We start from the raw sequence: 24620 nt of genomic DNA, 5'->3' as shown, positions 1-24620 counted from the left end.
GTATAATTGTTTAAATACTTAAGAAGCATTTATATTTTGTAAGACTGTATTATTTCAAAACACATGATGACAAATTTTGTGTTTGAATTCAGAAATATTTGAGCTTCATCACTTTCTACTGGTATAATTAATTAATTACTTAAGTAATTTGAACAGATGACTTAATATCTCTGTCTCGATATACTAATCTAAAATAGAAATAATAATTGACTTGCTTAGGAGATGACTTGAAATTACATAGAAAATTCAAGGAAAATATATAGGATCATACCAAATCTATGTAATTATTGCTTATAATTGTCATTTCTTTTAAATTACATAGTAATGAAGAATGGAATGACTTAAATTATGCTGCATTTGAAGTAGAATGAAAACAGTAGTTTAAAAGGGGCTTTTCTGTAGCTCTCTACTTTTCTTTCCCAGTTGTCTATGAAAGTTCTGGTAATATGTGAATGCTTTGGTAGGAAAGCGAAGAGAAAAATATTCATATTGTTGCCAGCTTTAACAAAGATCTGTTGGTCTACAAAATGTACACATTAAACAACCTGTTTCCAGAGGTCTCAAAGCAAGACAAAACAAAATTGACAGTTCTGGGGTCAAGTAGAATTCCATTGAGGAAATTTATTTTGAAAACATCCTGTTTCTGTTACCGTAAATGTATTCCGTAACCCTAATTATGTCCTACTTTGCCATTTCTAAATGATGATAATATTACAGGTGGCAAAATAATTCAAGGAAGATTTATATATAACTTTATAAAAAATGTGTATTGTTTAGTTGTTCATGGACCTTAATTTTATTTATTTATTTTTATGTGGTGCTGAGAATCCAACCCAGTGCCTCACACATGCTATGCAACCACTTTACCACTGAGCTACGACTCCAGCCCCAGGAAAATTTATAAGTAATTGCTTATTTATTTTTGGTATTGCGAATTGAACCAGGTGTGCTCTACCACTGAGCTGTATCCCTAGTCCTTTTTATTATTTTGATATAGGATCTCTCTAAGTTGCTGAGGATGGCTTCAAACTTGGCAGTGTTCCTGCTTCAGCCTGTCAAGTACTAGGATTACAGGCATGTACCAGCAGGCCCTGCTGATGTTGTTAACAACAACAACAACAACAAAAAGAAAAACAGAATGGATTGGTACTGTTGTTGCAACCTCAGAGATCATCAACACACCCTCCTTGTTTTATAGCTAAGATTCAAACCTCCTCAGTAACATATCTAACATCACCCATGCTGTGTATTAGGACCTTGGAACTTTTTCATTTTATAAGTGAATGTTTTAGAAACACCTGGTTTCCCTTTGACCAACATCTTTATATTTCTCCCCAATCTGCAGGCCCAGGCAATCGCTGTTCTACTCTTAGTCTTTTCCAGTTCAGTTTTTTTTTTAAAAGGGTCCATGTATATGAGATGAAATATTTGTTTCTGGCTTATTTCACTTAGTATGATGTCCTTTAGGTTCACCCTGTCTCAAAATAAAAAGGGCTGGGGATGTGGCTCATGTGGTTAAGCACCCCTGCGTTCAATTCCTGGAATCAAAAAAAGAAAGAAAAAAAAAAAAAGGATATGTCTTTGTGATCTGATGAGGCCCATTATATCATGGTAGTAATTTAATTGTTAATGACATGAAATCTGAGAACATCTTGATTTTTGGCTATCTTAAATCAAATATATATTCACATGTTATATTATATTGCATCAAATCACTGTCCTATGGTTTACTTGTACTTTTTTTGTGGATTTTATATTGTAAGAGTTGTTCTCCCCCACTCCCCAGTAATGAATAGAGAATAGTTGTATACATTACTTTACATGAGCCATTTTGATAGAAAATCCTTAAGCTATTCACTGTTTATTTCCTTTTAAAATTTTTGACTTAGAACTTTATAATCATACATAGTATTTGGGATTACCCTGATAAGTGCATACTGGAAATGAAATTTTAGTTCATGAATGTTCAATCTGCCTGTTTTTTTTTTTTTTTTTTTGGTTTGGTTTGAGGGGGCATGGTGCTGGGTATTAACACATGGTAGGCAAATACTTGATCTCTGAGCTATACCCAGGATCTTAACACATGTTAGGCAAACACTTGACCACTCAGCTTCATGATATCTTAAGAATATCTTAATTTGCCTGTCTCTAGAAGGCTTCAGTAAAATCTCCGTCATCCCACAATGCCAGGAATTGCATGATACCGCCAACTTTATGGATCATTCAAGATCATCACTTCTAGCTGGTGGTCAGCTGCTACTTTTTGTTTTTCTAAAGTTCCCTTTTAATACTTATTTTCTCCCTACTTTACTCCAGTGAATCCATTTTGCATAAGTAAAACAGATAATTATGTTGATTTAGTAGTAAATAACTTTGAATTACTAACAGGGAAAGACTTAAAAAAAAAAAATCTGGCTCTAATGGAAAGGTTTTATGCTTACCTGAAAGTACAAGGTTATGGCCAGAAGTGATTCTTGATAAATGGTCAAGTAGCAGGCTAAAACATTAACTAAAATAAATTATAGTAAATGTGTTTCTTAATCTGTGGTCCCACTTGATAGGCATGAAAATTTCATAACCTCCTTGATGGTATTTGAACATTAAATAAAGCACTATTTGTGATTAACAGTAGTCAAAGCCATGAGGCAGAGTTGTTTTGTTTCAGGGATAATCAACTCCCACTCCTCTCTCCTTCCTGAATAACTGTTAAAGACTTAATGTCTGTTGAGAGTCTTTTGCAGTTAAGCTGTAGGTGCATATTTCTATCATTGACTTATTCTCAAAGTCTAAAAACAGTACAGATGTTCTTTCAGAAATAAAGTAATGACTTAGATAACTATCAATTAAGAATCATGTTCTCACTGTACTGACACAATATTATGAAAAGCTGGCTCAGAAAGATCTTGTAACATGTATTCCTTCAGTCATGTCAACACTATTTTCCCTTCGCAGAAATTGATCCATGTTTCTGTTATTCACCGGTAATATTTTATTTATACAATTTAGTAGGTCCTTGATGAGTGCATTATAGAATCATCATTAATGAATTAGTTCATTAAATAGCTGTCTTACAGATTCTCTGCAGTCAGCAATGAGAAAAGGACAGTAAATACCTGTCTATTATTTCCATATACTTGTAGATATGTGTCTATCAGAACAAAGTGTTGAACTTATATATTATTTTTCCAGAAGAAACAAACAATAAATAAGAAATGCAAGGACTCATGGAATATTCTAATGCTCTGCATACTCAACTTGAATAATGAATATATATAAAATTGATTTAGGGAAGAATGATAATTATGAGACTTGATTTATATCAATTAAAAAAATATACAGTAGAGGGCTGGGGATATAGCTCAGTTGGTAGAATGCTTGCCTTGCATTCATAAGGCCCTTGGTTCAATCTCCAGCAGCAGCAGCAGCACCACCACCACCACCAACAACAACAACAACAAAAACCAACGATAGAACATTATGATTTCAATAGAATCTTCAGTTCAAATTCTTAACATGATTTGACTGTGAATTTCTTTTACTGTATCATGTGCTCTTGAGATTTTTCCCTCCACACTTTCACCCTGCTCCTTATGGTCCATATTGATAGAGAGCAGGACCCAGTTGAGGAAAACCAGTTACATCTGAATGATTTATTGCCTCATGGGATATTAGAAATGTATTTGGATAGGGTCTATCTAAAGTCTGTATTTTCAAGGGAGACTATAAAAATCTTTCATCAGGCCATTTATGCATAAATCTGAAATTTGCTTCATTTTTTAAGAGTTTAATTAGAGTAGCAGTGTGTTCTTTATAAGAATTGGAACTATAACGTGATCTGAAATTTCTTATTTTACAATTTTATTTTACACTTGCCTTTAATTATCCATATATTTTTTGTGTGTGTGCAGACAATACATATGTGTCAAGTTCAGAAAATGATGAAGATGTACTAGTTACTACAGAGCCAATTCCAGTAATTTTTCATAGAATTGCAACAGGTACTAGTAATACTATTTTTTTTATCCTAGGTTGATTTTTCTTAATTGATGTAGCTTTGTATCTTTGTGTCTTTTATCTGAGTTAACTAATATTCACCATTAGCATTTATTAATCTGGTTCTCTGTGTATACCTTCTGTTTAAAAACTATTAGTTTGTTATAAAATAAACTTTAAAACATGTGAGTTAATTGTTTAAAAAACCTCGTTTAAGAGTATTATGTTGACAATGGCTGGTATAGGTCATTTCCTTATATATTATTTTTCTACTTAATGGCAATGAAAAATACTGTAAATATATTCTGAGAGCTGAAGAAATTTGTATACTGGTGCTTTAGTTTGATAACATCTTTACATACACTGAAAAAAAATCAGAATAACTTGCATTATTGTATTTTTCCCCAATCCGATAAAATTACAAAATATCCTTTAGTTCTTTGCAAAGTAGAGGGAAGGGGTAGTTTTAGATGGAAACTCATGAACACTTGGTGAATGGTGTCCTCAAAACTAAAGTAATTTTTAAAATTATAACTTTATTTCAGAACTAAGAAAGACAAATGACATTAACTGTTGTTTATCCATAAAATCCAAACTCCAAAAGGAAAATGGGGAGGTATGTAAGTTCTATTTCTTGTTTTTTGTAAACAGCATGAATATGTTTTAAATTTACCATGTATTGGGAGTTAATATCTCATTGTTACTTAGATTAAAATTGAATGTTGTGAATGAAAATCAAGCTTGTGAGTTAGGTACTTTTTGTGTGGTAAGGGGAGTGACCTAAAATAATAGAAGAGAACATTTGGTTGAAAAATGGTTGAAATGCGTGCCAAACATAATTTTTTCTTTTGATTACATAGAACTCCACATGGCTATACATAATTTTGATGGGACCCTTAGGATTGGTATAGTCATATTATTTATTGTTCAGTATTTTTTTAAAATTATGTCTTCTCCCCACTTTTTAAAAATTTACTTGAGTCTATGAATAAATAACATGACATTTAGAAAAATATGTGCAGTGGGACAGTAGTTCTTTCCTTAAAAGCTATGCACTTGATACAGCTCCCTTCCTGTTAAGGGTTGTGCCATGGATCCTTCCTTTGTTTATCCACAGTGAGAATTGCTGCTTGCTCCACACTGTTATTGACCAAATGCTATTCCGAAAGTCCCCTTTTATGGTTGTTTTATTTTCCTTAAGAACTTGAAATTTAGGAATGAATATTTCATATAAAATATTGGATGAATGGATTCTTGCACCCAAAAGAAGTTATCTATTGTTTCTGACATTGTTAATATTAAGGCGATAATAGAAATACCAATAAGAATTTTCATTTTTTTTTTGTACTCAGTCCTCATAGCAGCTTTGTGCATTTAATTAAAAACTGAAACTTCAAGTTTAAGCATTTAAATACCTGTTTGAATTCTGAATTCTAAAATAAGTTCTATATACTGAAAGGTTTTTTTTCACAATGTGATTCATATTTATGTTTATAATTTGATTTTTATATTATCGAATTCATTCTTTTTTATTTTGATGTTGGCAATAGAAGGGAGGTCAGTTTTGGATAAACAATGCACAGAGACTTGTTAATAAAAATTATACTAGTATGAACTCGCCAAATGTTTTGTCAAAGGAAAGCTGAACATATAATTGATTATACAAAGGTTTTTAATACATGTAAGCTTTTAATGCATATCAGATAATAAATTACAAATTTTAAGATCAGAGAAAGAAAGAAAGAAAGAAAAAGAAAGAAAGGAAGGAAGGAGGGAGGGAGGGAGGGAGGGAGGGAGGGAGGAAGGAAGGAAGGAAGGAAGGAAGGAAGGAAGGTTGGTTGGTTTCTAGGAAGTTATATTTTATGAAGAGGTCAATGCATCTGCAAAACTTCCTCTTACTACTCTTTTATTTGTTATACTACTGCACCAAGAAATCTATATATGAAATTGTTGTACTATGCATAAAAGCTTTCTATTATGGCAAATTTATTTTCAAATGGAGGCAAAGTAGTTTGACCATTAAAATTGTCTCATTACTCTCATTGTTTTAAGGAGTCAAGACAAAATAGTACAGTGGAAGAGGATTCTGAAGGTGATAATGATTCTGAAGAATTTTATTATGGAGGACAGGTAAGAAAACCTGTCTTCCAAATATCCAGTCTCAAAGTTCTGATATCCATGTTTATCTTAGTAGAAATCAGTACCTGAAAGTTAAGAGACCTAGGAGTTCATCATGACTCTGTGACTAACTAGAAAAATCTGTATAATTGATCTGTTTCTCATTTTTTCTACATATCCTCAGAAACAAGATTCTCTTTTTTTTAAACTGTAATCATTTATTTACTTTGAAGTTGTCTTAATTCATTCCAGAAATTTTTCAGATTACATTTTCTTATGCTTTTAGCTTTTACTTTGGTTAAGTATATAGCACTTAGTGTTTTGAAATAGGACACAATAAAAACATTGATTGTTAAGCTTTATAAAATTCCATGGGTCCTGATTATTGAGCCTATTCCTTATTCATTTATATTTGTATTCACTGTGGTCAGAAATTGGTATGAAGTAATGTTGTAATTTAAATATATGAAAATAGCCTAGCTATATATATTTATAAAATAACTCATCAAATTTTTCCAGGATAATATTGAAATTTAAAACTGAATATTTGATTTTTTAGGAAATGGGTTATATGTTCTGTTTCTTTATCACCCTTGATCAAATGTGCTTTGTACCTTGGGCAGTATAATAATAAGAGGGTGGTTATAATGTAAAAGAATTCAAGCAATTCTATTCAGTTAGAATCACAAATTTGTAGTTTGTTAGTTAAGCATAAGCAAGGTACTAGAAATATGGACTCAATAAAACCAGGTTTCTTCTCTCCAAGGAATAATTTTCTAGTAATTGGATAGTTTTCCTAATGAAAAGATTCTTTAATCAATATAATACTTGAACACGATGCAAAATAATAAGTTTGATTTTTGTTTCATTATTGATTGTTACAAAGGGAAAGTAAATGCTTAGTAAAATGTTTATCTAGAAGTTTTTGAGATTATCTGGCAGGCATTTATTTCACTCCTTTTTAACATTTCCATTTTCTTTATGTCAAAATAGTGTAATTTTAACATAATGAATTATTGTAGCCATATGTGAACCTAGGTACACCAGTGAATTATCTTTTTTTTTTTAATGAAGTTGAAAATGTCCATGGCAGAACACATAGAGTGGCCTGTCCAAAAGATAGTGTTTTAGTTCTTGTGATTCTTACTATCCTTCGGTCACTTCTTTTTTTTTTTATTGATTTTTTAAAAAAGTAAATGACAGTGGAATGCATTACAATTCTTATTACACATATACAGCACAATTTTTCATATCTGGTTGTATATAAAGTATGTTGACACCCAATTTGTGTCTTCATACATGTACTTTGGATGATGATAAAATCTATCACATTCCACCATCCTTGCTAATCCTCTGCCCCCTTCCTTTCCCTCCCACCCCTCTATCCTATCTAGAATTCATCTATTCCTCCCATACTCCGCCTCCCTACCCCACTATAAGTCAGCCTCCTTATATCAGAGAAAACATTCTCCATTTGTTTTTTTGAGGGGATTGGCTAACTTCACTTAGCATTATCTTCTCTAACTCCATCCATTTACCTGCAAATGCCATGATTTTTCTCTTTTTTTGATGAGTAAAATTCCATTGTGTATATATGCCACATTTTTATTATCCATTCATCTATTGAAGGGCATCTAGATTGGTTTCACAGTTTATCTATTGTGAACTGTGCTGCTATAAACATTGATGTGGCTGTGTCCCTGTAGTATGCTGATTTTAAGTCTTTTTGGTATAAACCGAGGAGAGGGATAGCTGGGTCAAATGGTAGTTCCATTCTCAGATTTCCAAGGAATCTCCATACTGCTTTCCATATTGGCTATCCCTCAGTCACTTCTGAATCATCCCTTTCATCAGGTGAACTATGATGGGGAACTGCACAAGCACCCACAGTTGGAAGCTGACTTATCGGCAGTGAGAGAGATATATGGGCCACATGCAGTTTCTCTCAGGTAAATGAGTGCCTTCAGTGAATAAAAATTAAAATTATTTGGTTGTGCATTTGGATTCTCTATTGGAGTAGTTTACATTTAAGGAATTTTTTTGAGGGATATTTGAATGTTTTTGAGAGATTGTGTGTGTGTGTGTGCGTGTGTGTGTTTTAATTCTGTTTCTATTTATAGAAAATGTCAGATTTATGTATATTTTTGTATGTGTGGTTTAAGATTTCAGTGATTACATTAAAGAAACTAGTTATTTTGGAGATTTAGTTTGAAGAAATAGTAGTCTTACGAAGTGTCAATTAATCACTGAAGTAGGTTTGGTCAGCTGGTTTCATCCTGTTTTATCATAAATCAAGGCCATATTCTTGTGAGCAATAAAAGTAAATAATGCAAAGCCACTGGTAATCAAATCACATTGTGATCTGATCCCTAAAAAAGAACACATAAATTTGCACAGCTCTTGTTTGAATGGTAATGTATTTTATTCTTCACTTACCTAATAATTGGTGATAAATTTTCAGACCACTTTTTATATAGTCATTCAGAAGATCTCATTGTCCTTATTTACCTTCTTTTTCCTCCTTGTAATATAAGAAAAAGACTTCTCTGGCTTTAAAGTAGCTTCCAGCTGGTATTCTGGTTTCTTGTTCTTTGCCTGTAGTTTAGCCTTTTAAGTCTCCATGGAATTCTATACTCTCCTGGCAGTCTGACCTCAGTTCCCTCCTTATCCACCCAAATTACCCAGAGGCCCTTTACTTCCCCACAACTTCAGGCATTTGCAGATCAGTCCTCTCCTCAAGGAATACTTCCCTTCAAACCCTGTTACTGCCTCTGTTTAAACCCTCATCTGCAGGTCCATTCTCTGAGCCACCTTTAAATGTTTAATGCAGATTAGCTATTTTGCCCTCTGGATTCCCCATATATTTATTTGGCATTTGTCTTATTTATTCTGCTTCTCATGTGTTTTCATGATTAGTTTTCTTCTCTCTCCCTAGATTGAATTCTGTGAATGTTGAAGCAGTACTATTTTCTTGTTTCATTTTGTTTTGCTTTGTTTTTTTAAATCATTCTTCTAATATCGTGCATACCATAGCATGGGTCATACATGAAATACACAATTTATGGTGGATTCTTGACCTTTGTCAGTGGTACCATCTCTGAAAAAGGACAGTTACATTATCTGGTTATAACTCCTTCTGTGGACATATTCATATTTTGAGAGAGCAAACAAATATTTTTAATGGGGACTTAGGACACAGCTATAATTTATAATTGCCAAGTTTATCTTAACTACAGAAAAAGCCCATCATCCCCTGCAGCCTCAGCAACCTGGGACTGTGCTCAGTCACTCTCTCAGTTGTGGAGGCACTGCAGTTGAGTGATTATAAAGGCATTATATTTAGAAAAGCAAATCTTTGTAGACTTACAATATTAGCAAAATTTTTTGTTGAGAGAGAGAATTTTTTAATATTTATTTTTTAGTTTTTGGCGGACACAACATCTCTTATTTGTATGTGGTGTTGAGGATCGAGCCCAGCACCGCACGCATGCCAGGCAAGCGCACTACCGCTTGAGCCACATCCCCAGCCCCAATATTAGCAAATTATTTCACAGTTGTTTTCTGTTCTGGTTCCAAATTAGTTAATATGGATATTTAGTCAATGAGTTTATGGATAGTCAGTCAATGTTATGATATAAAGGTATGAAGAAGGCAATAAGGACTATTTATAAATAGTCCAAAACAATAGATATTTTTATAGCAATCAAATTTTGCTTTAAAGTTTAAAACTTTAATTTTAAACACTGAAGCAAAAGGCTATGAAATATATTTAAGAGACAAAATACAACAACATAAAATAGGATAACCTTAGTACTTATTGACTGCTTTTTATAGTTAAAGGCTTTTCTAAAACACATTTCAGTACTTTATAGGCTTCAGTTAAATTGTTATGTACATAAGAGGTTATTTCTTCATGAAATATTTATTAAGTACTTATGATGAACTGTGTTTGTATTTTATTGTTAACTCTTGAAATTTCAGTCAAAGGAAGTACCCAAAGTCATAAATGGTTTTGTTCTTTTCCCTTGCCTATTTTGCTTAAAATATTCTTTGATCCAATTTAAATCTTAAAGAATACAAAACATACTCTAGCCTGCTCTAGATTTTCTCTAGCTTCAGAGAATGACTCCAGAATAAATGCTTTCCCAAAGGTCTTGTGGTATAAAGGTGAATTGTAGCAAGACTTGTTTTTATTTATTTAAAATAAATAAACATCCTGTACCTTCAAATGCTGAGACTTGGACTCATGGGGAAAATGGCAGTTAAGCATAAGGTCTTAGAATCATCTTCCTTGCAAAGTTCTTAAGTCTGTTGAAACAGACCGTTCTAATTAACTGTTCTTTCACTTAATTGAGGCTTATAAGAACTTAATGGAGTCTGAAGAACAGAAGTACCTCAATATGCACAATAGGCTGTGTGGTGTCATTTTTTTATGTGACATTTAATGAGAAAGGCAACTAACCACATCTGAGTTCTTTGTGAGAAATGGAAATACAGATTGTCAAGATGGAGGAAAAACTCTCTTAAAAACTGGGTAAAAGAAGGTACAGAAATGTGACCCATAATAGATTTTATAGAATCACCCCACAACCCTCATCCCAATGTAGTAGGAGATGCAAATTTTTTTTGTGTTATGCCTCTGAGATTTTTGAAGATGTTTGTTACCACAGCATAACTTAGTCTACATTGAAGGATGTCATTTATCAAAACAAGATCTTGGATCAGATGTTAGTAATACTTTTTCTAGCATATTGCTTCTCCACCTTCTGCCTCTGAGTGTGGTGGGGAAAAAAAAAAATAAGTCTGTCACCAAAAATTGAGAAAGCGATGATAGGAGGAGCACAGAGAAAAGAAACCAGTGGAAGAGTATTTTCCAAAGACATGAGAGCATAATCAAGATGGAGCTTCAGATGCCCAGATCCTGGACACTCATCTCACCAAGGATGTTTAAGCTGACTGCAGAGTTGTAGCAGTTATTTATTCAGTACATTTTAGACACTATTGTTTTATTTTCTGAAGATCAGATTGCATTTAATGTCCTTCTTGTTTGCATTTAATTTCTAAGTTCTCCTTAGCCCTGTTGTCTTTTAGAGTAATTTATAACTACCTTGGATGTAGTCTTGCAAATATCCTAATCTTGCCAAGATCTCTTCCTGACTACGGAGTTTGCATATTTCTTGGCCCATTCACAAACATCTTTCCCACACTGGGCAAAAACACACATTGAGTAGGCATGCAGAGATAGACATGCAAGCTGTTGAGTTTCAGATATCATGGGAAGCTGTACGTTTCTTCACAAAATATCTTCTCAAAATATCACTGCCCAATTGCTGAAAGTAGAAATAACTAAATAGAAAGAAGCTTATTTCTTAAGAGTCTATGGGGGCTGGGGCTTTAGCTCAGTTGTAGAGTGCTTACCTAGCACGTGTGAGGCCCTGGGTTCGATCCTCAGCACCACACAAAGATAAATAAAATAAAGATATTGTGTCCATCTACAATTACAAAAAAAATATTTTTTAAATGTCTATGGTAGAATTTCGTGTGTGTGTCTGCGTGTACATATAATTTTCTTGAAAGTTCATAACGAAAAATTAGAGATTCAGCATAGCAGCATAACCTCAGCTGATTTTGATCAAGTACTGTTATAAAATGCCACAGTAGTATAATGAAAAATCTGAAGTATTATAGAAAAAGGCCAAAGGAAGACCAAATGGTTTAATATTTAATATGAGTGCATGTGAATCTCATTAATGAGGATATTTCTTGTTTAGTTCCATTAAAAATTAGAGATTGAAATGCTAAGAATTCTGTCTTCAAAAGTACATTTTTATTAATAAAATTACTTAATGCAGTTTTTTTCCTTTCTATATTCATTTTTTTGTCTTTCTACATTTTTTTAATTGGTGCATTATAGGATCTGCTGTTATGTATTTGCACATGCTCACAATATAACAATATAATTTGAACAATTATCACTCCCAACACTTTCCTACTCGCTTCCACGTCCCATCTCCTGGTGCCTTCCTCTACTTGATCTCCCTGTGATTTTCATGAGATCCCTGTCTCTCCACCTTTCTTTTCCTCTCTAGCTTCTATATATGAGAGAAGACATACGGACCCTGACCTTCTCTGAATTTGACTTATTTTGCTTAACATAATGGTCTCTAGTTCCATCCATTTTCCTTATGTACATGTTCTTAAATAATCTAGACCATGTAAATATCCTGAATCAAATGTCTAGATTTCAAGGTGTGTAGACTTTAGAATTAGCTCACCCTGAATTGAAAGTCTTGCTAAGTATCAGTAGAGGTCATTTATGTAATAGTGTTTTTCCAGATCCTCTGTTTCAAAGTGAAATAATTGCCTCAGATCATTTCTGTGTTGCTTTCCTCATTTTAAGGGAAAAAAGTCATTTAATTTGACATGATCTTTTCATGGTGTATACAGGCAGTGCATGAAATTATTTTGAGCTATTATAATCCTGAAAGTGCATTCAGAACATAGCCCAAATTCAAGTTGGATTAATATATCAAGCTTCTACCTTCATTCTCTGCATTTGCTATTCATGAGATCCTGGGGTACTGAAAGGTATTCAGTTATAGAAGTGATCCTGATCACTGGGTCCCTGAGTCTGGACAAACCATAATCACACTTCATAATCTCACAGTGGGAAACATGAAATTACTCGCATTATACAGAAAGGGCATCACAACTGAAATGGGTTTGCAGTTATGTAGCATCTTTTGTGAATTCTTTGAAGCATGGCATAAAATTTAAGAAATGCCTATTTACAGGTCTATATCTGCAGGGTCCAGCTAATTGCAAACCTTCAGGGCTTCTACCTTAAATTCCGTATTCACATTCTGCTGTGGTGAAGAACACTTTTGACTTATATCCATTGTACCCCTTCCCTGTGTGTGTGTATATTTATGATATTGGGGATTGTACCCAGGATTGTTTCATCACAGAACCTGTTCATTCCCAGTCCTTTTCATTTTTTATTTTGAGACAGGGTCTCGATAAATTGTAGAGGCTGGCCCTAGAACTTCAAAACATTAGATACTTTCAGATATTGGGAAAAAAAATTTTTAAACCAAAACCAAAAAAAAAAATTAAGAAACCATACACAAAATACTTTAAAATACAGTTAAAAGTTTTAAAATAAGGTCAGTCAGATTCTGGCCATACCTTTATGGTGAATTCTGTTAACATGATCTGGAAAAGTGTAAGGAGAATTCATTGTGGATAAAATTCTTCCTGTTTTTTGTTATCTCTGATTCCTTCCTTTGTGTCTCTAAACATAACCAAAGTCTTGCCAATGTAAATAAATTCATATAAAAGTTATTTACCCAATGAAACTGGCAAAGATGAGAGAAAGGAAACCTGATCATGAGGATGTCAGAAATGGTCACTGTGAAAACCTGGCTATAAATATAGCCTGAAAGCCTAAAATATTTACCCTTTCTGTGGTTCATTTACTTGGTCCTGCTCTTATACTTCTGTATAATTGTAACAAAATTAAATTTGCAATTACCTTATCCTTTATGTAAAGCACAGATGTTATGTTGCTGTGGTGGTTTTTTTTAATTAAACACCTATGCAAACAATTTTACTTTTTTTGTTTATGTAATGTTTTAATATAATTTTGAAGTCTAAAATGCAGAAAGCCAGTTTCAAGTTGTTACATTCTCATATACTGCCCCCTTTTTTGTCACAGATAACTGAAAATGAAATGATGTCCCTGATTCCTTTATTTATCATACTATATTAAACTGTTAAAATCATTAAAATTTCCTACTCTGAACCATACAAAAATAACAGTATGTATTGTTCTTGTATTACTTGCTTATATAACACACAACATTTTTTTTAGTATTCCATGTGCCAGATACTTTTCTGTACATAGTTTTTTTCCCCTAATTTTTAAAAAATTTTAGTTGTTGATGGATCTTTATCTTATTTATTTACTAGCCCTTTACACAGTTTTGAAGTTGGATGTGGATGGTTTTGACTTCCCCAGTGACTCATGTTACATTTGACAACTTTTTTTTCTTACTTCCCTGGCCTCAATTTTCTTTTCATGCAAAATGAGTGTATTATCCATTTCACAAGGCTATAATGAGGACCTTATATGAAACTATCTGTCAATGATTAACCTGTTTTCTAATCAAAGGGTTAGTTTCTCAGATATTGATTCAATTTACTGGTTGCATAAATACCTAGAATACATGTGTTCAAGTCCCTGCTCTACTACCAAGCAGTGGTGAATAAGTTAGTTACGCACATATAAACTGGAGGTAACAATGGCACCAGTGATCTTTTAAAATATATTTTTAGTTGTTGATGGACACAATACCTTTATTTATTTTTATGTGATGCTGAAGAAAGAGCCTAGGGCCTCACACATTCCAGGCAAGTGCTCTACCACTGAGCTACCACCCCAGCCCACCAGTAATGTTTTGTGAATGTTAAATAATCACATATATATTAAATACTTAGAACAATTTCTGATAAATAAATATTGGCCATTAACTCTTTTTGGTGATTTCTGTAGTCTTAACTCTTGCTATCTATACTATTTGTAATTGTAGAATTTTATGAGTAACGAAAACATTGTGTTGTGTGTGTGTGTGTGTGTGTGTGTGTGTAGAATCGTTTTCTTTCATTAACTTACAAAAATATGCTGTTTTGTGGCACCACCTGAGCAGTATAAAGTTGGTCTTCATAATGCCTTCATGTGGAATATACTATTCTTACTTGTTCCAATTCTGATGTGTCAGACTCTTAGAGCTGCCTATCCAAACACAGTGACATTTAAACAGCAGAAGAATCTGGATTTGTTTTTGAACCACCACTGTCCCGCACATGTCTCCCTCTTGTTTCTTCCTTGTGTTAGAAACTCCCTTCTTGCCTTTAGAAGCAACTATTAATTTTCAGTGTGTAATAAAAGCAAAGCAGTAACCTGGGAAGATTGACAAATTTGGGAACAGGGAATGTTTGAAAGTATGAAGCAAGCCACCCTTGAATTTATGTATGCGTATGCATGTACACAAAAATGGAAAGATGTCTCTGTGGAATAAGTAGGTCACAGAACATGACAGCTCAACTAGATGGAGTTAGTTAATTCATGTCCATGGCCAGTTCTGAGTTATCAGTGGAAATCAGGGATCACAATTAGTGTTTGAATTTTTAATTAAAATAACTTAGCACACAGTCTTTTAAGGAATTAAAAAAATTAATGTTAATCTTTGCTTTCAGGGAATATGGAGCCATTGATGATGTAGATATTGATCTGCATATCGATGTTAGCTTTCTCGATGTAAGTATCAATTTTTACAGTATGTCTGGTACATTTATTTTTACTCTAGGGGAGAATTTTAATTTTTGTCTATAATACAATTAATTACATAATGACTTTGCTACAGTGATTTGTGAAGGACTGCTATGACTGATTAAAGAAGCAGATTTTATAAGTTTTTTTCTTTGACAATGATTCTTTTAATATATTCTGAATCTCATGGTTTTTATTATAATATTTCATGATAAGTTTTCACTTTTACTTTTCATGTTTTACAGCAAAACTTTACTTTGACCTTCTTTTCCCATGAATGGGTCTTGAGATAATTTGTAAACATTCATGATATAGGCAATTTTAAAATACAAGTTTTTAAAGCTTTTACTTTTTTTCCCATTTTGAACTCTTAATAGATGACTGATTCATCCTTTGAGTATATTTTTGCAGGAGGAGATTGCTGTGGCTTGGGAAGTCATTCGAACAGAGCCTATAATTGTCCGACTACACTGTTCACTTACACAGTATTTAAATGGCCCAGGTTAGTTTCATTTCTCTATTACTTTGAATGTCACATTGTTTTAAGTGAAGTGAGTATTCATTTGGTGATTCATTTGGTTAAATACCTTGGTAATGTTATTTAAATTAGTAGCCTAAGATTGCTCATTGCCAATATGACTTGTGAAAACAGAAATATGTAACATTTAGTTGTGCAGATTTTTTAGTAATTGACATTGCTGTGCAACAAACACAATAAAATCTAAGAGAGTATGTTAAATGTAGTAGAAACAGAGTAGTTATATTCTAGGTTAATCTTAGATTTAATTCTCTTCCTGATTTGATTTAATTTTAATCTTTATTCCACCTTTGATTACCAGTGAATATACCCTTTCTAATAAGGTATTCCTTTTTGAAGAGGGAATTATAATAGTACTTTTGTTTTTGGAATCCTCAGTGGATGATGTTAGTATATTTTAACAGATAGATGTTTACAACAAGGTACCCTAGCGCACTGGGAAACATGTCTTCTAGTCTACTAATGTGTGTGTGTACATGTGTACATAACACGTAATTGTATTCACCCACATTAGTCTATTTATCTACTGCCGCAAAACAGACCACTCCAAAACTTGGCTTCAGTATATAATGTCTCTGGCTGTTCCATGGGCCCACCTGGGCAGGTCATGTCTGGAGGCTTCGGTGACTTTGTAGTAGGGTGGTGGCTGGGGCTGGGGCTGGTGGCAATTAAGGGCCTTCTTGTTGGGAGGCAGAAGATGCTGGATGTCAAAATGACTAGTGGTTGGTCCAAAAGTGTCATCCTGACTCTGAGCTGGTATTATTGACCAGAGTGCTTGTCATATATGTGATTGCTTCATGTGGTGTGGCCTTGTGCTACCACAGTGACTGAAATCCAAAAGCAAGTTTTTCAACATAGGAGAGAGATGTGGAAGCTCCTGGGGAAAGGCACAGCGAATCTCCCATTGTATTTTGTTCATCAAAGCAGTCCAAAGAGGCCACCAAAAATCAAGGGAAGTGTACATAGCACCTCTTGAATTTGTGGCTGTCTTTAACCTGCCACACATATGCTAATATGGTACCTGCAGTTTTTTTGTTTTTTTTTTAAGGCACATCAAGGAACATATATCTACTTTTTGTAATGTTCCCCACCTCCTTCTTCTTTCTTCTTTCTCTGATTAGAACTGGGGACCTTTCCCAGGAGCACTCTACCACTGAGCTACATCTTCCTGCACTTTATAGTTTTTATTTTGAGATAGGGTGTGGATTAGTTGTTCAGGGCCTTGCCAGTTTGCTACATCTGGCCTGAAACTTGAATTCCTCCTGCCTCAGTCTCCCAGTCTCAGGGATTGCAGGCATGCATAACCATGTTTGCCCCACTCTTCGTTTTTTACAAAAGAAAAGTACTTATTCTTTTTAAATTTATGAAAGACAGGAAAACCTTTTGTTTTGAAAGTTGGTATCTGTTCTGTTTCTGTATGATGCATTCTATCTAAATGACTCAATATAAATTGACATATAGTAACTGATGTGGTTTAATGCTAGATGTGAAAAAATAAATGCTAGTATTTTATTCTTCGTTCAAATATATTAAAATGCAGTAATGACAAAAAGATTTCTCAAAATCCCTCCATACTAAGAAAAATATAAATAATTGGTGTTTTTTCCCCTCTGTGCATGTATTGCTTATTCTTGTTAACAGGCATGCACCTTAATGTTATGTCATGTTCCCAAGTCATTTAATATTCTATAAACACCTAAGTTGTAGTGTCCACATAATATTTCAGCCTGAATACGCATAAGGTTGTTTTTTTCTTTTCCTTTTTTTTGGGTACTGGGGATTGATCCCATGGGTGCTTAACCATTGAACCACATTCTCAAGCCCTTTATATTTTATTTAGAAACAGGGTCTTTCTGAGTTGCATAAGGCCTTGCTAAGTTGCTGAGGCTGACTTTGAACTCACAGTCTTCCTGCCTCGGCCTCCTGAGTTGCTGGGATTGCAGGCATATGCCACTCTGCCTGGATGGTATTTGGATTATGGATGTTTCTACATATTTTCTGCCATGTGGCACTTTAGTGATTTACAATGTGCTCATTTTACTTTCATGGTGGTTAAAATCTTTCATGTTGGGGTCTAGTGCTGTAGTTCAGTGGCAGAGCAATTGTCTAGCATGTGTGAAACACCGGGTTCAATCCTTAGCACTGCATAAAAATAAATAAATAAAATAATTTAAAAAAGAATTGCTATTAAAAAAGTTGTCTTGTCTCAACTTTTTATCTTCCATTTAGAATTATAAATGAAATCCAGTCAATCTCTACTCATGCAAACCCCATCTGTGTACGATGAAAATGTCACTTTTATGTAACCTTACCATTTATTTTATTTACATAATCTTGAATTTTAGAGGTTCTACCTCACCGTATCACTTCCATAGTTTTACAAGCATTTTAGCAATCACTTGAATTCATATTTAATTGTTTTGATTGTTTAACACTACTTTTTTAGTATCATAAAATATCCATCCTTTTTTTAATCTCCTGATTTACTTATATATTGAGCAATTTGTAAATTAAGGAAACCTGAGAGTTTGTTTTTTCATGCCTGACATTTTTGTTTTGTGAGACGAACTTTACCAAGTATAATTTGTGGTTCCTCCCAAAAAGGGGAAAAATGCTTTAGAAACATCTATGGTTTGTTCATGTTTTCATGTGTATTTGGACTATTTTCTTTTCTTCTTGCTTTTATCTCATACATATTTATTTTTGCATGGCATGCATATGTCTTAATTCATTTCAAAAAACTTTTTTTGTAATTATTTATTGTTCCTTCTTTACTTGCTAGTCCTAAAATATGTATGTTGCGAGTAGTGCTATTAATAATTACTCAGAAGTGGATTGTCTTTAAATGCAAACTTATATTTGATCACACAATTAATGCAAAAAATGTTGGATGTGTGGGAGCACCCCAACCAGCATTCAATGCACACTAATTAACACTATAAACAGATAAGCAATTCTAGGGCAAACACGAGCCCCCCAAAACCTCTGATGCCGCGTGACTTTTCTTAGCCAAAGAACAGACATTGTCCTTCTCTGGTGTTTCTCTCCAGCCAATGGCTGGAAGTCAGGGAATAGTGGAGTCAGTCTAGGAACAGATATCAAGGCAGCTAGTCTCACTGATGTCCTTGGAGAAAACTCTTCAATGTGGCAGGACAAACAATTTAAATGCAATTCCAAGTTCGTGTTGTATGGTGGTGATTGGTTACACCTAGTGAAAGTCAGTGTCCATTGGTTATGTCCAGTGAGGTGATTTTCTTTGTTCATGTCCATGGAGCTGTGCTCCCTACTGATTGTAACCAGTCATTGCTAAGCATGTCTATGGCTAGTGCCCCTTACACCTCTTTATCAGTTGCAAGCAGTTGAATGGCTGCTGTTTCTTATTGCGACCAACTTACTGAGTCCCAGCATGTCCCAGTATGTTCATGGCAGATACTCCTTACAATGTAGATTGGTTCTAATATCTTGGACTTCCATGTTGTTTATCATGTCTTTCATTTCTTCATCCTTTTTGTCTGAGTACTTCATAAGTAATTTTTTACATGATTCAGTATTTTTTTTAATGTTTTTATTTTCTTCTTTTAAACTATTTTTTAAAATTGTAGATGAACACTTATTTGATGTATTTATATGTGAGGCTGAGGATCAAACCCAGGGCCTCATACATGCTAGGCAAGCGTTCCACCACTGAGCCATGACCCCAGCCACATGATTCAGTCTTGAATTTAATGTTCACATTGTTTTTAATTTGGTCAGTTTCTGCTCATTCCACATTATGCCCTTTTTAATCATTAATTGCTTTCATTTTATTTATTTAATCATTTTGAATCTTTTGAATATTAATCAATAATTGTCTAAGATTTATCATATTATTCATATAGAATGGTAATTTGTTTTCCAGTTCAAGTACACTTTTTTTCAGAAATTAATGTGTTTTGTGTATGGCATTTTTTCTGTTGACAAGAAGAAATTGAACTTTCCTGTGTTCATATATGAATACACAACCAGTGAAACTCCCCTTCATGTACAATCACAAGAATGGGATCCTAATTAGAATAAGTTATACTCCATGTATATATAATAGTCAAAATGTTCTCTACTGTCATATATATAGAAATACAGTAAAAAATTTTAAAAAAGGAGGAAATTGAAAGAATTCTACTCTTAGTCTAAATTAGATTCAGTAGTTCTGAGATCTGACAGCTAGTGGGGGTGGACAGGGAACACCTGTGCCCTGGCTCCCTAAGACACCTTTTTATAGCCCTGTGCACCTATCCTCCAGCCCTGTATATCTTGCTGCTAACGGCTCATTTTTTCCATAAAATATCTGTAATCACTCATCCTTGGAAGAAGAGATATGGGCTTGGGAGCTCTCTTTCTTCTCCCCAGTTTTTTGGTGTGAACCCCAGTGGGAGTACAGTGGCCTATCTACTTGGCCTGGAAGCTAGACAAACTTTGATGTGTAATTTGTGCTTCATTGTTATGCACAGGATAGTTGAAACTGGGACTTTACCTGAGTTTGTACTCTTGCTGAACTTTCCCTCTTTGTTCTCCTTGAGTTCCTCACATCCCTTTATTGGTTTCTTCTGAGAGCAGTTTTAAGACATTGGATCAGTTGACAGGACAGGGGTCAATATCTGTTGAAGGAAGCCCTGTCAGGTCCGCTCTTTGCTCCCTAGACAGCCATCCCCCAAGGAAACTCCCTGGAGCATGTTCTGTGTCATGGTTCATTTGCCCTCTTAATTTTGAGATATGTTGATGGTCGTTTGCCATTAACTTCCTCTTCTATGGAGTAGAGAGTTTAGGACCAGCCATTTAATGTCCTTGAAGATTGGTTCCATCTGTTCTCTTTGTAGTGAAATTTGTTGGCAGTTTCATGCATGGAATGGAATTATTCCAAATTTGCAGTCTTTTTTGGTGGTTTTCTCCACTTTTTTTTTTTTATGCACTAGTTAAATTGGAGCTTGTTCGAAGTATTTACTTACATCCATCTCGCTAGTAAATACCTTAAAAGGTTATTTTTTTTACTTGTTGATAATTTGAGGGAAAAGGCATGATTAAAAATGGTCAGTAATGCGTAATATAGGAGTACATTTACAGATAATCTTACTGAAAAGGAACATATAATTTATTACTCCAGAAGAAATAGTTAGGTTTTATCATAGTTTATAATTTTGATTATTGTAAGCAAATAAAAAGGACTGTTTTGCAATGTGCCTTTGAAGGTATTAGCATTTATAGTAAAATAAACTTGTAAAACATGTGTGACTAATCCAAGATCCAGATTGACCTTAACAGTTGTTTTTGAAAATCACTTATTCCTGCATTTTGGAAATGTGTGTATGAATAGCATTGATTTGAACTATAGTACATGGTTAGGGCTAATAAGACAATATATGTGAAAGACGAAGAAAGAGAATTGGAGAAATGCATGTCTTTTTCCACTTTGAAATAAATGATTTTTTTATTATATATAGGGAAATATACTTTAAGCAAAGATATGATTTGTTATGATTTTATGATACAATATATATCTATAAATGTATATGTGTATATTTCAGAATTGCTGATGTGTAAGTCCAGTTTCAGGTCTAAAGGATAAGTCTGCTTTAACTTTAACTGTATGTTTAACTGTATGTTTAACTGTCCTGTATGTTTAGGAAGGGACTGCTTAGGTCATTCATTTTCAGTTTGATCCCTAGTACTGGTTTTCCTCCAGACTTTTTTAGTCCAGTGTGTTTCCCAGTTATCATTACTGGTTTTTAGGTAACTCTTAATTTTAAAAAAGATTGTTAAAATTACCTTTTTAAGTATAGTGTCCATTTTTCTTTTTCATTCTGTGTCTTTCTCTGATGTAGTTAATTATAGTTAATTGCATTAATTTTACTAGCAATATGCATTTTATCACTTGAGCTTCAAATTTTGGGGGGAAGGGTACCAGGGGCACTCAATCACTGAGCCTTATCCCCAGCCCTATTTTGTATTTTATTTAGAGTCAAGGTCTCACTGAGGTGCTTAGTGCCTCGCTTTTGCTGAGGCTGGCTTTGAACCCTCATCCTCCTGCCTCGGCCTCCCGAGCTGCTGGGATTATAGGCATGCGCCACCACACCTGGCATAATATTTTATTCTTACTGAGTAATGTATGTCCCAGAAAATTTTATCATTTTGACCAAATAGTGATACTTATTTTCTAGTCTTTCATGCATATTATGATTAAATTTTATTGTCTATTTACTAATTTGTTGGAATAATTAATGTATTCTGGATAAAATACTTGTGTTTGTTATTATCCCTTTTCTATCTCAAACAATTTTCTCCGTGACAGTTTGAGTGCTTCTAGCATGTTTTGGAGTTTCCTACCTTTTTCAAGTTAGTTTCCCTTCCTTCTTTTCTCAGTCACTTCTTTTGTGAAAAGATTGTGTCTTCTTAAAATTTATAGGGAGAGTACAATGTGGTCATATTTTGTGAATTTTCAATTGGATTAGAGTTTTGAATTTCAATAACCCTGCATTTGGAGCAGTGGTTTGGAATGATGTCTACTTTATTCACCACTCCTTGTATAAGATTTAGACTATTCTTAGGAAAGAAACTGATTGCTTAGTAATACTGAGACAACATTTTCTCTGATTAATGCTGTGTTTGCATCGCAGAGTACTGGCCAACACAGGGAGCGAGGCATTTTGCAGATGCCATTTTGATTTCGGTGTGAATTTTTTTTTCATCCCTGTCCCAACCCTTACAGTGATTGGCACTGTTGGAGCACCCATTTCATGTCATCCTTTTGTTTGTGTACTGGCTTCCACCCCCTTGTACCTACCCAAGTCACCATTCCAGCAATTCTCATTTTGTTTCCTGTGATACTCATATCTTTTTTCACCTAGAAGATTCCTACTGTCAAATAAATTTCTTTTACCTTAAAACAGAACCCACTTGCACTGAAATCCTTCTTCAGTTGGTACCCTACTGCTGTTTCTCTTGGCTGTTATAGTTTCATCATAGTTGTCTTTGTTAGGTAACTTCATTTCCATGTCTTTTTTCTTCCCTCAACTCCAATCAGATGACATTTTTTGTTACCACCATTTTACAAATGCTGCTCGTGTCATTGTATCCAGAGACTTCAGTATTGCTAAATGGCCCCATCACCAGTTGTAAGTCTTTGTTGTAATTGAGTAGCATTTGTTAATGGTTGCTCACCCGGTCCTTGACAGGCTTTTGTGAATTTGTGTTCAGAGCAGCAGCACTCTGGAGTTTTCTATTCTAATGTCCCTTCCTCTGCAGTTGTTTTTTTTTTTTTTTTTTTTTTGCTAGGCCTCTGCATGCTCCTGGATGCAGAGGTTGCTCCTCAGACTTATCTCCATCTAAATTCAATGAGTAGCTTCTCCTCTAGCATCATGTCTTTAAATACCTTTATACTCTGGCTATTTTGAGTTTGTTTTTTGTTTTTTGTTTTTTTTTTAGTATATTTCATTCACCGGAGTGCCTAAATGCTGGCCTTTACCGTCCAGTTGCCTTTGTTTCCACTTGAGTGTAAAAAGCATCTCAAACTTAAAATGCTTAAGATCAAATAACCAAATTTATCACCTCTTGAAATTTGTTCCACCTGCAGTTTTTCATATACCAGGAATTTGTAAATTTCATCCTGCTCAGAATCTTTGCTTTTGCCATTGACTCCTGTTTCCCACATCTAAAATCTAACCCAGTGAAATCTGTCCTAGAAAGTATGAATCCAAAGTGTTCATCCTCTCCACTGATCCAAGCCACCATAGCTCTTGTCTCTGCAGTAAGTTCTTGAGCCATTTTTCTACTTCTTTTGCCCTTTGATTAAGAGATCCCAAAGATCTCTATCCATAGTCCTCTGCCTCCATCTCCTAAAATGCTACTTGTCCATTCCTGTCTCTATGCAGATCTCCAGTTGTGTCTGTTTTCTTATGCATTTTTTGTCTGTCTCCTCCCAATACTGCATTGCAGGCTTTCCCAGGGTAGGATACATGAACACTCTTTTATTCTTTCATCTATTGTTACTGATAAATACTCAGAACCAGTGAATAATAATCATTGAGAAAACTTTTTTTGAGTGGAGTTGCTAATTTCAAGAAATAGCTATTTATAAAGAAATATGGTAAAAATATGAATCATATGAGACGCTATAAAATAAAAAATAAGTCTCATACTTTGGCCTCCTCTCATTGTTTTTTTCTAAAAGAACATTGTATGTATATGCAAATGATGAATTATGAATTTGTACACTAACTGTTCTATGTTTCTACTTAAGCTATTATTTTAGAGATTATTTTCCATAGTTGCACATGATATACATCCATGTACATTTATATTAATAATGGTCCAAAATGATCTCATATGCATATATACACATATTTATATATGCACACATATACATAATGTAAATAGCAATATATAGAACTGCTTGCATACTATTTTTACCTTCATGTATATGCATGCATATCCTGGCTGATGATTGAGTTTTAATTCAGAACTTGACTGTCATTTTTTTTTTTTTTCTTTCTAGTGCCCACTGTTGATGTCTTTCAGATTTCCACAAAAGAGCGATTTGGATTGGGACATCAGCTAAAAAAGTAAGTCTGCAAAAGAATAATAATAAAAAGGAATTTCTATTCAAGAGAA

General features: G+C 33.9%; 1 protein-coding gene across 4 annotated transcripts in view; it reads left to right on the top strand.

The window, feature by feature from the left end:
- The window catches only part of PARP8 (poly(ADP-ribose) polymerase family member 8), a 177247-nt gene that overhangs the window by 108702 nt on the left and 43925 nt on the right, over positions 1 to 24620 (top strand). For 3 of the 4 annotated variants that reach the window (XM_081280686.1, XM_081280685.1, XM_081280684.1), the window contains exons 5-11: positions 3909 to 3998; positions 4539 to 4609; positions 6046 to 6123; positions 7966 to 8060; positions 15370 to 15430; positions 15854 to 15944; positions 24505 to 24571. In XM_081280686.1, coding sequence (XP_081136812.1) covers positions 3909 to 3998; positions 4539 to 4609; positions 6046 to 6123; positions 7966 to 8060; positions 15370 to 15430; positions 15854 to 15944; positions 24505 to 24571 — 553 coding nt within the window. The remainder of the gene's footprint in view (positions 1 to 3908; positions 3999 to 4538; positions 4610 to 6045; positions 6124 to 7965; positions 8061 to 15369; positions 15431 to 15853; positions 15945 to 24504; positions 24572 to 24620) is intronic. The other variant, XM_081280687.1, reaches the window with a different exon arrangement.

This window comes from Spermophilus citellus (assembly GCF_964194105.1).
Source record: "Spermophilus citellus genome assembly, chromosome: 1".
NCBI classification, from domain to species: Eukaryota; Metazoa; Chordata; class Mammalia; order Rodentia; family Sciuridae; genus Spermophilus; species Spermophilus citellus.
This window is presented reverse-complemented; position numbering and strand designations above follow the sequence as displayed.